Below are 16918 nucleotides of genomic sequence, written 5' to 3' on the forward strand. Positions count from 1 at the left end.
TCTCCTGCAGGACATTGACCTAAATGAATACAAAGGCTTTACTGCTGCATAACTTCAAGAAGACTTTTCTCTTTTAGAAAATGACACTATTTACCAGACTGAATGTCCCATATTCTTCCCTGAGAAAGTGGGTCAAAAATCCTTGAAAAGTCGTCTGGTCTCCCCAGGTCCAACGTGCTCGATTTAGGTAGGACGAGGCAGGCAGATAGAGATAAGGCAGCAAACCAGCCAAGAAGCATAAGCCCAACTTCAGCAAATGGCCAAAGGACAATTCCTGCACCAAAATGTGTCATATTGCACAACGTTTATTTTCGTTTAATCACGCTGGAACTTCAAGAACAGATAAAGAAAAACATCAAATATATTTACACAGAGTTGATCTCTCAATTTATAGTAAGTCCCTACAAAATGTTATGTTAAACCTTACGATTTTGTGGATTACTAGGAAACTGCATCAAACTGATCTCCTTTGCATGGCAGGGTGAAATTTAAGTGAAGCAAATAATATTAGCTAGGACTCATGAGTATCATATGCATTGCATCTTTTACATTTAAATCATGTTATGACATGCAGAGATGGCTGAAGCCCTGCAAGGCTGAGATAACCCACTTTCCAGTGATTAAGAGTTGGCTGGTATTCCATCTGCCAAAAAAAAAAAAAAAAAAAAAAAAAGCTGTTCTCATGTAACTGCTTACATCACCGCCATCATCAGGAGTCAATTCTGCCATTTATTTTATCATGATCACACTGGCTAAACTGGATCGCTCAACTTCAGGGGTGGGATTTTGAAAATGCCTAACGGAGTCAGGCATGCAAGACTTTCCAAAGGACTGCTGGTCCTAATTCCTTTAAGCACTTCTGAAAATCCCACTCTTGAATATTTCATGCTGCTTTTTGGGGGGTCATTCATTACATTTTAGTCAAACAAAAATATTTCCTTTCCTATTTGAGTTTATTTGGGAGACAATGTTTAAAACAACTTTCCACAGACTGAAAAGTAGTTTAAAAGTCGGTGGCGAAAGTTCCTTAAGACTGAGATAGAACAATCTCGGAAGACATTTTACTAAATTAAATAACTTATCTATTATAGGTTTTCTGTAGCACGGAACACCAGGGTATCTAAAGCATTTTTGAGATACACTGAGTCTGTATGGCAAGCTCCGAACTGGAATTCATGAAGCTTTCTATTCTTCACCCATCACTGGTTAAAAAAAGGCTTTGCTTAGGGAACATATGTTGATTGTGCCACTAAATCAGCATCATGTCAGTTATGGTGGAAACATTTTGGCAAAAAGGGCTTCACAAAATGTGCTGAATATAATCAGATTCTACATCATTTCTTCTGGAAGCTCATTCCTCTAGAAGATGAGTCCCGCGAGCCAGAACATCTTATCCCCAGGTCTAATGCATTTCATCCTGGGCCCAGTACACTGCTTTGTCCCAAAGAAGAGCAGCTGTTTTATTGAGTCACAGATGCTGATGCAGCCAGGATCTGACCTGCTGACAGCTTTAAAAGGTCAGGATCAAGATCCTCAACTAGCAGCGGGAACAAACTGGAAGCCAGTGGAAGCACTGAAGCCATGCCAGTGATGTGCTAACAACATCTGCCTCTTATTGCGCTTTGAGATCTACTGATTAAAAGTGCTAAGAGCTAGGTATTATTATTATTATTGAAGTGGGTCACCACATTTTGTGCAAACTGAAGCATCTGCATTCCATCCATATCCAGCCAGAGGCAATGATTTACAGCAATCCAGTTTGGAAGTGAGAAATGTTTGATCTCTGGCTCGATCCTCACCTAGAAGGAATGTGCAAAGTTTCCTAGCAAGCCAGCAGTAGGAAAACATCACTGATGTCACCTGATTAGCTATACTTAGCCATGAGTCTAAGAGAATAGGGAGATTTTACTCAACTTTGGAAAACGGGACTTTGACAGAAGGAGAGGACAATGTTTCAACTAGTTTTTAAGACCAGCATCACTTTGGTCTTGCGCAGGTTGAGTTTGAGCCAGATGCTTTTCATCTGAAAGCTGATCTTTTGCAGACCTTTTGACATCCTTGGGATGGCACTGGATGCATTTGTGGGAAAGGAGATATGCAGTATGATGTTACTGGTATATTGCTGACAGCAGAGCCTATAGCATCTCATCCCCCTCTCCAATCAGTTTCAGACAGATGTTGAAGTTGAGTCCTTTTGGAGAAGAATGACTGGAGCCATTTTACTGCTGTGCTGTCTACTCCAACCATGCCGTCGGTGGCTGACAGTGTCAAAAGCTGCAGAAAGGTTGTGCAGTACTGAGATGTGGCCTCTATTCACTACTAGGAGAAAGTCAAGATGTGGAGACTAGTCCTGTGGGTTAAAAGGATTTCCATGCCACCATTAGCTACCAGGAGCTCTGAGTCGTGAGGTCCAGACAGCTCCCACACTTCTCCGATCTCCTTAAGGGACTCCAGTCACCACCAATTTGATCTACTCTTCTGTTTGCGGAAGGTCATTTTAAACTCTGAATATGCTCATACTTCCATACACTCAGAACTTCCGTCAGTATCCTCATCACAGTACTAACAATGCTCTAGCTACTTTATAGATGGTCAGAAGACAGGGTCCCTGTCCCAAAGAGTTTACAATAGAAACGGACAGCTCTGAGAATGGTCATGTGACTGACAGCTTCAAAATCCTTCGAAGCCATAATCCTTGGCTGTGATGCCAGCCTGATGGATTGTGACTTTATGTTGTCAGTGGATTATGGTTGACTAGCTTAGGCATATCATGAACCATTGCCATCCATACACATATACTTCAATATAAACGCAGTCTCAGAAGGGAAAGCAGTAAGTGTTCAAATAAGAATTACAATCTGCCCCAGAAAAACAACACTTTAATATTCAACTCAGCAACAGATGAGTTACCTACCTTCCCTTTGAAAAGTTGGAACAGAACCCACAGTACAATGCACAACACATAGAGCACTATGGTGTGCTGATTGCACAAACTAAGCCCACAGCAAAAGGCGCCAACTTTTGATATCTGAAAGGAAGAAAGTACTTACAATTATTCTGAAAAATCTGCAAAATATACACACAGTGAAACTGCATCAATGCTGTACAGCAGGGGTAGGCAACCTACGGCACGTGTGCCGAAGGCGGCACACGAGCTGATTTTCAGTGGCACTCACACTGCTCGGGTCCTGCCTGCTGATCCAGGGGGCTCTGCATTTTAATTTAATTTTAAATGAAGCTTCTTAAACATTTTAAAAACCTTATTTACTTTACATACAACAACAGTTTAGTTATACATTATAGACTTACAGAAAGAGACCTTCTAAAAATGTTAAAATGTATTACCGACACGCGAAACCTTAAATCAGAGTGAATAAATGAAGACTCGGCACACCACTTGTGAAAGGCTGCTGACCCCTGCTGTACAGGGTATTGTTACAATGGAAAGGCAGCTACCTTGTGTGTAACATTCAACAAATATTTACGAAGAAAATATCACGTATGTCTAGATAGAGGTATGCCACATAATTTACTGGAAATCTATTTAAGAACTATTTCAGACTCAGGGTTTTTTTAATGATTATATATTGATATCTATATAGGTAGATAGTATACACAGATATGTGGTGGTGGTATTTATGTCATACCATGTACATGAGGGTAGTATCTATATGATAAATTGCAGAGCCAGAGTGATAACCTGCCTATCCATGTGGTTAACCTACCTACTCGCTATCTACTGGGAGTGCTTCTACCATCTCCAGTCTCTCAGCAGCTTCTAACAACCTGCCTTCTTTCCCCAAAACGTGCAGTTCCCCTAAAATTACATTGGCTTGAGGCTCAGCATAAATACTATTCAGTCCTGCACTAGTGACAGGTGTGGGGTCCAATATCTCGTAACCCATGAGGGCTAGATAGGGAACTTTACATTGCTGGAAAAGCAAGATCGCTTGTAGCACTGAATATTCCCCAGCAATCAGACTCTAAAAATCATGATTTTACTATAGACGGAGAAACTACTTTAGGTCGCCGTTTCAGTGGTTTTAAAGATTTATAGGTGATGATTTTTCCTCTCAGGAGTGCACAGCTGGCATCAGAGTTTAAACATAAGCACCTTTGCTTCATAGGCTACGGGAATTCAAGACAGTACCAATAAAATACATAAAAACATTTCTAGAATAGTTTTTCTATTAAAAAAAAAATAGCATATCCAACATATACAGCTTAGACCCAAGATTTTAGTGGGGTTGTTCACCATTTCACTACTTTGTTACATGGCCATCCCAAATCCTGCTGATAGAAGACTCTGTCCCATGCCAGAACATCACATGTTCTACATACCCCCAAACCTACCCCACTGAAATCAATGGCAAAACTCTTGATGGTTTCAGCATCAGCCTCATATGAGCATGGGTTCACCACCTTTAATCTTTCCTACATGAACCACAAACATTCTCGTTATTTGAATTCATAGTCTACTTATCTTCTTTGGTCATTTTGTCTTAGGCTTTGTCTGCAATATATGCCTGCTACCAGCCTACTTCTATTCAGTAGGATAGATCCTCAGGTGGTGAAAATCGACAGAGATTCACTGAAGTTAATGGAGCTGTAACAATTTACCAGCTGAGGATCTGCCCGACATCATCTGTCCTTCCGCACTCCTCTGACGGTTCAGGCACTGTCGTCTCTTGCTACTCAGGCAGTTTTAACATTGAAAATGTAACCATGGCACTGCTTTCTTTGATAGTCTGTTAAAATGGCAGAGATGTGCAATACGAACGTTTGCTTTCACTGAGTGATGAAATATCATCATCACGGATGTGAGTTTCTATCAATAGTCTGACATTTTACTTTGAATATGATTTCACCATTAACAAAGGATTTATTTTTTTTGCATCACTGAAATACCTAATACATCTGAGATTTTCAAACCAGCTTAACAGGTTTGGACGCTCAGACCATGTTTTTCAGAAGTCACTAGTGATTTTGGATGATATGCTTGAGGAGTCAAATAGGTGGGCCTGATTCCCAGAGTGTGCTGAGCACCTGCTTTCTAAATACCAACCCCCTTTCAGGTGTACATAGTAGGATACCTCAAAAGTTGAGGCAACCAAAACCATTAGTCACTTTTGAAAATCTTGGCCCTAATTGGGTATGTGAATCTGTTAGGCCAGAGGTTCTCAACCTGCGGTCCGTGGACCAGCGGTGGTCTACGAGCTCTGCAAGTGGTCCACAGATAGTTCCCTCTAAGGTGCATGCCTGGGCGGCTGCACACAAGACAATGAAGAGCCAACCACCTAATTAGTGGAGTTGCGCAGGCGTGGCCCCACTAATTAGGTGCCTGGACCCTGGAGAGGACACACATGTAAGGAGAAGTGGTGGCCTTGGGGGGTAGGTGAGAGGGGGCAGTGGGGTGAAAGAGGGGAATGGGGGGAATTTGGGATGTGCAGGGCTATGGCGGCCAGAGAAAGAGGCAACTTTCCCAAGCTCCAGACTGCTGGAGAGAGACCCCCATCCTTCCCAGCCCCAGCTCAGGGGCCTCTGCGGCGGAGGAGAGAGGGCACATCCATTGCATTAGAATGGTCAGACTACTGATATTAAAATATGAGCTGTGTGCTTTTATTTGTAGAACAAAAAAATGTTAATTATTATAAAGGTTTTTTTATATAAGCATTTTTATTCAAAGCGCTTTACAATAGTTAGCTAATGGTACAAACAAAATTTGGAAAGATTAAGTGGTCCGCCGAGACCCTCAGCAATTTTCAAGTGGTCCATGAAAAAGAAAGTTAGAGAACCACCGTGTTTGGCGGCTCTGAAAATGTCAAATGACATCTTTGTGGAATTTAGAAGTCAGTGATCCAGAAATGGTGGTAACCAATACCACAATTGCTCTTTGTAATGTTTAATGCCAAATAAAAAAAACCCTCATCTGTATCCATCCAGAGAACATGTATGATATGAAGACCCATTACAGCAGCACAAAATTAGTCAACTTCTAAAATTCTGCGTTAATTTTTAAAAACTGATAGTTTTCATTCACATCTGTTCTTTTATAAACACTTTTTTTATGACCACAATAAATTCTCTGAATAATTTTTTTTATAAAAGTGTTTGAATGTGCCATTTTATGAAGTATGTAATGTGAAATTTATGGGTGAGATTTTCAAAGCCCTAGGGCTGATCAAAATTTCCCATCGAGACTTTCAACAGAAAATTGGATTTTCAACTAAACAAGGATTTTTGTTGTTAGTGCCTGGGTTCCATCCAAAATACAGACTTTTAACTGAAAAATAAGAACATGAAAACCCAAAACTTTTCAGTGTTTTGACAAAAAGTTGCACTTTTCTGCAGAAAATTGCAATGAAAGGCAGTTTTTGTTTTCATTATAATTTTCCACTCCACCTTCTGAACAGCACTCAATGATGCCATGTTAGACCCTTAATAAGGGAACGTATTTTTAAGAGCTTGGCATGGACAGAGTTTCAGAAATGCTCAGTGCCCAGCAGCTCCCTTTCAAAACCATAAACACTTAGCACTTTTGAAGATCTGGCCCTTAATTTTTAAACCAACCAAAATAATTAAAAGCAAACAAGCCACACACGTGACAAATAAATTTAAAACCAATATTCACTTTGATCCAAACAGGTTACCTTTGATCTCTCCTTCGCAGTGGCTGCCTCCTCAAAATGTACAGTAAGCGCCATAAGCAGCCCCACAAACAGATTGTTTAAGCTAAAAACCTCTGCTGAGATGGACCACTGCCATGTTAGACGAGAAAATGAAAACACCCCCGCAGCAAGGATTCCTCCAGCATATGAGCCAGAAAGCCTGCAAACACAGATAACATGAAATCTTCTTTTCCAACAAAAAGCGCCTACTTCATTGTCCTTTTTTTAACATACTGTAGCCGCAGAAATTATGACTGCCATCCAGTACCCTTCCAAAACATTATATGGCTAATATGTTGCTTCTAATAATTTCCTTGCATAAGATTTCAATTAGGAAGGCCAGTTATTAACCATACTGTACGCTATGCAAGGTAGTGAATGCACTTCCCTCGATGACCAATGGCTAGCATGCCACACACAATATTTCTTTCAAGCATAGAGAGTAATTTCCAGTATTCAAGTCAGTTTGGAAACCTTGATGAGAGATGACATAGTGGAGCATGGCACACCAAGCCAGAGTCATCTTTTAACCAGATACTCTTAGCTGGCAGATTTCTGAGTAATGGTGCAGTCTTAAATTAATCAAGACACTGGATAAAAAGTGGATTATAGATATTCATGACGGTTGGTATTATAACTCTTTCCTATGGAGGAGCTTATAGTTTCATAGGGCGGGGGTAGGCAATGGAACACTGAGGGCGCTAAGAAGAAAAAAAGTGTACTTTGGAGCTGGGAGTATGGCCAGGAAAGAAACAAGTGTGAATCCCAATGAGGAAGCAAACACAAGCAATGCAGGAAGCACCCAGCATTTGGACGTTTGCAACCTTTTCTGTCAAACCCAGATCCCACAACAGTAATCGCTGCCTTTCTGACATCCAGACTGGATTACTGCATGCACTTCCCATGGAGCTACATTCCAAAACCGCTTGGATGCTACAGCTGATGCAGAAGGCCCATTAGATGGTATTTAGCCCCAAGAAATATATTACGTCAGTTCTTCAACAACTACACTGGCTTCCTATTCTATTCCAGGCCCAGTTCGTTATTTAATTTGATCTATAAAATCCTGAACTATTCAGAATATGGCTATCTGAGAGACCTTGCCTCTGACTCAGTGATGATGAAAGTGATGTCGGGTGAGGCACTCAAGCTAACAGTCCTTAATATTTAGGAAGTGGCAGCAGGACATTCTCAGTAGAAGACTCTTCTCCTGGAAATTCACCTTCCGAGCTGGTATGACTTAGCTGGAGTGTACTGCCTTTCAGAGCATGGTGTAATGCTCATCTCGCTCCTCAGGATTCTGTCAGAAAGGACACCTGTTAGTTTATTTGGGGGATTGTCATCTCTCTGCTGCTCCCATTTATATTTTGTTTTTTAAACTCTCTGCATGTCCCTTGAGATGGGGGCTTTGAACATTTGATAAGTTAATAAAAGAAAGAGATTTCACCAAGCTATACACTGTTAAGTATCTACTGTATCCCCTGATACTGACATGGCTTGAATCAAGTTATTGGTTATTCAACCTCAATTGTTTCAGTTGTTAGTGACTGGGAAATGCATCGTCGCAATGTCTGCTTCCAAAATATTTATTCAAAAATAGTAACATTGAGATGAGTGTGGGCACACACTCTAGGTACACCTTCTCCGATATAAAAAGAGAGCAGCTGGCAGAACATTCTCTACACAGGCTCCTTTCCTTTGAGATGCTCTCCCTCCCCAGTCTGAAGCAGCTCAAACCCATCAACCTTGGCAAACACTGCAAAGTCAAAGAATTTGAGCAGGCTCAGGTAGTTGGGATGGAAGCTTCAAGCCATACTGGATCAATAACAGACGGGAAGCAGTGTGGTCTAGTGACTAGAGCACTGCACAGGGACTCAGGAGACCTGGGCTGTATTCTTGACTCTGCCACTGGTTTGGTGGGTGACCTTGGGCAAGTCACGTCACTCCCTTGTGCCTCAGTTTCCCCATCAGTAAAATGGGAATAATGATAGTCACCTCCTTTGTAAACTGTTTTCAGACCCATGGATAAAAAGTGCTGTAAGAGCTTGGTATTATCATCTACTCTATTCTACAACTATTTCATCATGATTGGTTGGATAGGGGGAAGGGGGAAGAGAAGCACTACTGTTGCTTTAACTCACTATGTAACTTTTTTATTGGGTTTTAAATAAACAAAGGCCCTCACAGCTCCTTCCTTCAGTGTGGAATCCAAAATCTAAACACAGAAAGGTCCAGATCTGTTTGTTTCATTTAACAATTGATCCCTTCTCTTCTCTGCCAGAGCACAGGACTCCACAGTTAAGCAAACTTGAAAAAAAATCCAGATTTTGTCCCAAAATAGATTTAAACATAAAACGTGCTTCTGAAGGGGGCATCCCCCTCCCCCCCGCCCTGAGAGAAGATACTTTTATGAACATGTCTAGTAAATTGATTCCTGAAATTGGTAGGCAAATAAAATCAGCCACTACCGTAATTTCAATTTGCAGGTATAGTACCACAAGGCCTTGATCCTGAACTGTTGCAATCAACGGAATCTTTGCCACTGCTTTCAATGGATCAGGCTTGAAATGTCTGCAACCAGAACAACTGTTAACATTTGGTGGGAAGGAGAGAAAGCTGGCTCAACGGGATGATGCACCAGCCTTTCCCTCCCCTTTGGAGACTGAATTCAAATCCTTGCTTTGCTCGCAGGGGAATGTGAATTTGATCTGACCCAATAACCCCATCACAACATTACCATGCAATCTGGCATGGCTGCTGAGAGAGGCAGAGAACAGGAACGGCAGCAGGTTGTTTTACACCACAGGACTGAGATACACTGGCACAAATGGCTGAAGCTTGCATAATCCCTGCTGGCATTCTGCTGGGCTCCCGACAATTAGATCCAACTTCGCTGACAGTATTTGCACTCCTGAAGATTTTACATGCTGCCTAATTGATACAAAATATTTATTGTAAGTGTCAAATTTAGGGCTTTTTTTGTTTAATACTCAAAATCATTTAAAGGCCAACCTTGTAACGCTTTTACTGTGTGTAATGCAGAGCCCCACTCATGGGCCATGCTTACAACCTCAGCACTACAGATCTGGACATAAAGCTTCAAAAGGGATATTCTAAACCAGCGGCTCTGAACCTTTCCAGACCACTGTACCCTTTTCAGAAGTCTGAGTTGTCCTGCGTGCCCCCAAGTTTCACCAGACTTAAAAACTACTTGCTTACAAAATCAGACATAAAAATACAAGTGTCACCACGCACTATTACTGAAAAATTGCTCTCTCATTTTTACCATATACAATAATAAAATAAATGGGAATATAAATATTGCACTTACATTTCAGTGTGTAATATAGAGAGCAATATGAACAAGACATTGTCTGTATGAAATTTTAGTTTGTACTGACTTTGCTAGTGCTTTTTATGTAGCCTGTTGTAAAACTAGGCAAATATTCAGATGAGTTGATGTATCCCACGGAAGACCTTTGCGTACCCCTGGGGTATGCATATCCCTGGTTGAGAATCACTGATCTAAAATACAGAAATAAGATTTTAAAATCCCACCTTGATAATGGCATGGAAATCACAAAAGTCTTGAAATAACCCTGATGGCTAGCTAAATACACTCACCCATTCATGACCCTATTGTGCAAGATTACCAGGTCACAACTGACAAATGCAGGCATAGCAATCACGTTTCATTGGAGTGGACACATGCTCCTTCCATAGGCATTTTGAAACTGCATTTCACCATCTCTGCAGTGCAGAAACATTTTCATCACGTTAGACTGAGATTGTCAGAGGCCTGAGAGAGTTTAGGCACCCAAATCTCAGTGAACGTCCATGGAGATGGATGCTTAACACTGGTCCTTTTGAAAATTGCAGATTTAAAATATTGTAACACTTAGCTCTGATATAGCACTTTTTATCTAGATCTCAAAGCATTTCATGAAGGAAGGTCGGTATCACTATAGCCATTTTAGTAATGGGGAAACAGCAGTAGTTGCTGCTGAACTTCCTATATGCAAGACACTTTTAAATATGCTCCCACTCAGATCAAAGGTGTTCTTGAAGACAAAGAAAGGTGAATCCATACTAATCGGAAAATAGGTAGATGAATTTGAGTACATTTACTTATTGTCCTCATGGCCACAGAAAATTCAGTGTAGATTTCAAGTTGGGTTGGTTGGAACTGGCCGTATAGTTTGTTGCATACAGTGTTTGTTCGGGTTCTTTGATTGGCTGAGTCTATCTCATGTAGTCAGGAGGTGCAACACAAGCTATCTGAACTGTTTATTTCATGCTGATATCTATGTCTTTGTATAAAATTATCATATACGCACCCAGGCCTGTACTGCTGTGGCAACAGTATCCAGGCCAGTCACTGTGGTAAATACTGTTTTTTACCTGTCTCTTATCTATTTTGAATATGTAGAAAAGTCCCCTGTGCACAGTAGTTGAATCTCAAGGAAAGATATATATGTATTTTAGGGCAAATGCCATCACACCTGTAAGATTAACCACAGCACGCTTACCTAAATCACCAAAGTAGTGAAAGCAAGTTTAAGGTGAGGTTCCGACTCTGAAAATAACACAAACACGGCACTATGGGTTTCCATGTTTATTGTCTTGCAACTATTTCCATATCAGGTGTGCTCTGTCTCTAACTGCCATCCATGCAAACTCAATATGGGTTTCCTTCTTGTGCAAGTTCAGGTTCGCCAGGCCAAATTCTGCTTTTAGGGACACCTAGGTAACTGCACTTTCTTCAGATGATGCACCAGGTAACACCTGTGTAATTCCAGTGATTTCAAGTGTCTTGCACAAGTGTAACTGACTGCAGCTTTGTAAACAATGCCGTTGATAATGCACTAGAAAGAGTCTAGAAAAACTGATTTTTGTCACTGAAGTCGGCAGACATGACCTGATACACACACACAGCTGATCTGTTCAGCAGAAAAGGAGTTTTCTCAGACCTTTCGTCTGTCTTGCCCATTTGGGTCTCAGTCCTGCAATGAGGTCCATGTGGGTAGACCCTTGCAGAGCTCTATTGATGTCAATGGAGTTCCACACAAGGGCACAGGGTCTGCCCACAGTGAGGTCAGGTCTTCAGCAGTCAGTTGCTGTGTGTATAGAACACCAAGCACCACGGGGACTTGTTTGGGGCCTATAGACACTATTATAATACAAAATGAAATAAATGACACCACCACCACCACCACCACCACCACCAGAAAGGTGTCGTTTTACATAATTACTTTTTACAGTGGAACAGCAATTTTAAATCCTTAACAGACAAAATGCAATTCTCTTAGTACTCAGGGTAATTAATAATTAAAGTATTCTACCACCAATAATATAATACAATTGCAGGAATCATTTGACAGAGACACAGAAATGGTACTAAATAAAGCTGAACTTTTCTCTATGAACCTTGACCCTGCAATTCTGACAGGCCCGTCTGGAAGCACTGAGGCACTGGATGTCATCACATGGACAATGGGCAGAAACACCTGGTAAAGGTTTCGGCCCTGAGGACGCACTGATTTTGCTTTCCTTCTCAAATATTCAAGCAATGTGGCAGTCAGAGCGGAAGAGGAATGATAATGGGGAACGTTACAGAAATTGAACAAACCAAAGGTAGCGGCCCAGTCCTCTCCCAACCTCCCTGCAACCCAATGGGATTGGAAAAGTTGTAAGAGCAGGAGTCATGATCCAGCCACACTGCTGAATAGTGACTCTATGTACTCTCGGCTGAATCTTTTTAAAATTCTCATTTCTTTCTGATTCAAAAAAAATAGCCTTCTAAACCACTATGGAATCTTTTCTGAGAATTCAAGCCATAAGATCACCCTGTGCTATACACCTCTGAATGTAAAACAAAGATTGAGACAAATTTCCCATTACTTTTATTTACCAATTTATTCTCATTTTATAAGCAATAGGTCCTTCCTTGGGAGAAACTTCAATGCTGTGTTCAAACCTACATTAGCTTTAAATGTAAAGTTGAACTTTCCTTTGTGGGGGATCGATCTAAGATACGCAAGTTGACGTATCTTAGGTCGACTTACCTTGCGTCCTCACGGCACGGGGTCGACTGCTGCCTCTCGCCCATCGACTCCGCCTCTGCTTCTCGCTGCGGGGGAGTGCAGGAGTTGACGGCAGAGCGATTGGGGATCCATTTATCGCATCTACACTAGACACAATAACTCAATCCCCAATAGATCAATCACTACCAGTCGATCCGACGGGTAGTGTAGACATACCCTGAGTCACTGGATGTATCACATGGACAGTGGGCAGAAACACCTGGCAAATTTTATAAGCAATAGTTCCTTCCTGGGAGAAACTTCAATGCCGTGTAATCTAATGTAGGTTTTAAAACAACTCCTCATTTCCAGGTAGACAAAAAAATCTAAAACCTTATTCTAGTTTATGGAATAAGACTTGGGCAGTGGCTGTTAAACCTAAATGTTAGAGGCTTATCCTAGATTGTGAAGGGTGGAGCAGAATACTGTCCTTTTTTCCCCTTATCTGAAGGGCACCTAGCACAATAGGGCCTTGACCCTTGATTGGGGTCCTGCTGGTCGTCTCCAGGAATTAGCTCTCCAGCCGTTGGAGCGCCCTCTGCAGGCCAGTGATCCGCCTTACCTCACTCTGGCCTCAGGTGCCCCGTTATCTGGGGTGCTGCCCCCGGCAGTAACCCCACAGTTCTGGGTCTCCCCCTTCCAGGGGAACCCCCACTCACTGTCCCCACTTCGCCTCAAGTCTTGGCTACTGCCCAGCCTCCATCTAGCCCCCGTTCACTGGGGTAGACTGCAGTATAGCCACTCATCACAGGCAAAGGGGTTTGGACCAGCTGCCTTTGCCTACCCCTGGGCTGCCCTCTGCAACCTCCAGTACCTGTTGGCCTTATGCTAGGCCGCAGCCTGGTGCTTTCCAGTCTGGAGCTCCCCAGATCCTCTGCCTTTCCCCAGCCCTGTTCCACTCAGGTACCCTGTCTCTAGCTCCCTGCAGCCAGGCCCTTCTCCCTCTGTAAACAGAGAGAGACTGCATGGGCCTCTGGCTCAAAGCCTTTTAGAGGGACCAGCTGGGCCTGATTGGGGCATGGCCCCAGCAGAGCCTGCTTTTGCCCAGTCAGCCCAGGCTTCTTGCTCCATCCACAGCCCTCTCCTGGACTGTTTTAAGCCCCGAAGGACAGGAGCAGGGGACCACCCCATTACAGGGTCCTTAGCTGTTACTGTAATAAAAACAAAAACAGTCTTAAGTTCATGAGCCCTCATTTAGAATAGATTTGATTTTTCCAAAAGTTGAAACAAGCCTTAAAATGCTTAGCAGCTTCTAAGATGGATACGATTCTTAGTTCAGAACATGCCTCAGTTATGTCTCTACATGGCTAGAAACACATGATGGCAAAGACCAGAGTAAGGATTCCCATCCGAGTCACTAAACACTAGTGTCCAATTTATCATCATTACTTTGAAATAAGTGAAACCGAAGCAAACCCCGTAGGGATTTTATGAGAGGCAATGAAGGTTTGATTTTCAAAACGGATGAGTACCTAACAGCTCCCCAGCCAATCAGCTAGAGATAGACCTGGGAGAGCAAGACTGCTGCAGGCAGAAGTTTAGAGCATCACACTCGACAAATTCCCTGCCATCAATGCACCTTAGTCCCTCCTGTTCTCCCCTTGTGGCGCACAACAGTTTAGTCTTCTGAGGGCTCTAATACTTGGTTTAATTCTGGTTGTTGGCTGGGTACAAGGGTGGCTAGGTGGTGTTAGTGGCCTGTGATATACAGCGGGCCAAACTAGATGACCTGATGGTTCCTTCTGGCCTTAAACTCTATGACTAATTGATGCAAAGTAGCACAGACAGGATGGACAGACCCAGGAGATGTGCATTTAAAGTAGCTCTCTATAAGAAATGTTCCTTGCTTATCTCCCTAGATTTATTAGCCTTTTCTCTCCTATTTACCTCTTTCATTTTTCCTTTCAACCACAAAGGAGCAAGGGCATGCACTGGCAACACACCTCCATAGAGCAGAGAAGGGCTGGGGAAATAAGGAGACAGGCAAAGTGGAACCTAAAGGCTTCAAAGCCAAAACTTTTGCTACCACAGAACTGCAGCATCTTCCTGTCGGACACTGGTCGCTAATGACCCAACAGGTCCAGATGACTTATCATATGTCGGTTCCCTAATCTAACAGATGCCAGCTGAAGGCCTGAATATATTAACGGCAGACAATGAGCTTCTCTTGTCAATTAAAATATCTGGACCATCATTCTTTCATCACCACCTTTCTCTTCAGTGCTCCTTTTAAAAAAAGTTTATATTCTTTTCCCAATGATTAGTAAAAATGGAAGCAACTCAAAAGTGCTCACGCTTATTTTAACTACGTTATATATTTCAATAATAAAATGTAAGTACTTTAAAAGCAAATTAAAGTGAAATACGAGTTTAGAAATTCTTTCCTTATAGCGATAATAGTGATTATACAAAACCAGCTCCTCTTTTCGAGTATCTGCTACGTGCATCTTCTAATCACACTTACTTTCTGAAAAAAGCAAGTTACTACATCTCTTAGCACTGAATAGCCAAAACAGATACTATAGGGAATACGAAATTAGACTGCATTCTTCCTCAAGTATCTTCAGTTGAATTGCCACTACAGAATCTATTGCTCAGGAAGAAGTAAAAGGCAGAAAGAACACAGCTTGAGTTTCAGATTTGACGTTGAATCTGCAGGGTTGACACTCAGAAAAATACATCTTTTGATATATAAATTGCACAAATGAAAGAGAAGCACAATCATACTTTTGTAGTCACTTTAACTATAGTTACAGATTTTAAAATGAAAAATTTTCCATAACATAACTTAGCATTGAAAAAAACCAAAATTACCATAAATTAGAGAAATCAGACATTAAAATTTAGTCTGAGTGATCTGTCAGCACAATTTATTAGTTATTCTATGCGAATTGTGGAGGTGTTGCGCCAGTGGTGGCGGTTGTTTTTAGTTTCTGTTTTGTTTTCTTGATTGTCCACGTTAAATACCCTTAAATTTGTCCAACCAATAGAAGAATTTTCAGCCAGGTCAACAATACAGAGGATCACCAAAGGAGACGCTACTGAATTCCTTCCCTACTTCCTGATGCAATGCTTGATTTAGCAAGGTCAAAAGAAGAACCACTTCATGCTGGCAGAGCACACTGCTAGTTCAAAAGTTAACATCGCAAAACAGATGAACCAGCTCTTACAGAGTTTCCTCCCTGCCCTCCACATATCCTCTACTTTTTTATTTTGTAAGGCTGCTTGTCATTAGAGGGGTGGAAAGGACTTCTTTGTATTCAGTCAAGAACCGCAGACCCCCAACAATTGTTATTTTCGTTGAAGGTAGCACTAGTATAATGGTGATAGATAGATGGGACTGGACAATGAACTCCTCTAGTTAGAACAGGTGAAAATAAGGGTGGTGGCATTGTAAGTTTCTCAGCATTGCCCTAACATGTCTCGTCTCTAGAGATGAACAGGTAGTTTAATCCTGACACGAATTCAAACCGTAGCCTCTGCTGACACTGCCAATAAAAATACTGTGATGGTGGTTTTCAACCTGTGACACATTAACTTCAGCCATTGCCTCAGAAGTGCAGATTAATATCCTTAATATGCACAAGAGACATCCACTGACAGCATTAGGAACTCCAGGTGGAATCCTGGCCCCAGTGAATGAGAGTTTTGTTAGCAGGGTCAGGATTTCACCTTCCGTGCACCAATCAAGGGAAATTCAGTTCCTAAAACAACACTCAGCTCAGGTTATTTCCATTATTGGCCATCAAAAGGAAAAGTATAGCTATTTTAAAAGCAGACACACAAACCCTGATGGACAGTGTATGCTCAAAAGGCATTGCCCTGCTTGAGACAACAGCTTATGACATGAAGAGTGATCAGAGAAGAGTCCTATGCACAGCATGCCCAACTTCCTTGTGCCCATGTAACTAACTGGTGCTTAAGGCTAGTTAACCTGTCCTCTCCTCAACAATCTGATTAGCTTGCCTAATAGGCTACTCCCTGCAAAATGTTGTAAAACACACAGTGTGATACAGCATGGCCAGAGGGCAGCATAAGAGTGTTAGCAGGGGGCCTTATTCCCTGCCAAGGGAGGAAGGTTTGCTTTAGATTAACTAGAACAGCTGTGACCAATTAGAGCACCTGACTCCAATTAGAGCACCTGACTCCAGTCATGGGATATAAACC

General features: G+C 41.9%; 1 protein-coding gene across 8 annotated transcripts in view; it reads right to left on the reverse strand.

Moving 5' to 3' along the window:
- The window catches only part of TMEM260 (transmembrane protein 260), a 50347-nt gene that overhangs the window by 15834 nt on the left and 17595 nt on the right, over positions 1-16918 (reverse strand). For 4 of the 8 annotated variants that reach the window (XM_032778050.2, XM_032778049.2, XM_032778054.2 and 1 more), the window contains 3 exons: positions 6651-6828; positions 2915-3028; positions 95-274 (listed from right to left, as the gene is read on the reverse strand). In XM_032778050.2, the coding sequence (XP_032633941.1) occupies positions 95-274; positions 2915-3028; positions 6651-6828 (472 nt within the window). Of the gene's footprint in view, positions 1-94; positions 275-2914; positions 3029-6650; positions 6829-10069; positions 11839-12733; positions 12859-16918 lie in introns of those variants that run through there. The other 4 variants (XM_032778052.2, XM_032778058.2, XM_032778053.2 and 1 more) reach the window with 4 other exon arrangements.

The sequence above is a fragment of the Chelonoidis abingdonii genome, chromosome 4 (assembly GCF_003597395.2).
Source record: "Chelonoidis abingdonii isolate Lonesome George chromosome 4, CheloAbing_2.0, whole genome shotgun sequence".
Lineage (NCBI taxonomy): Eukaryota > Metazoa > Chordata > Testudines > Testudinidae > Chelonoidis > Chelonoidis abingdonii.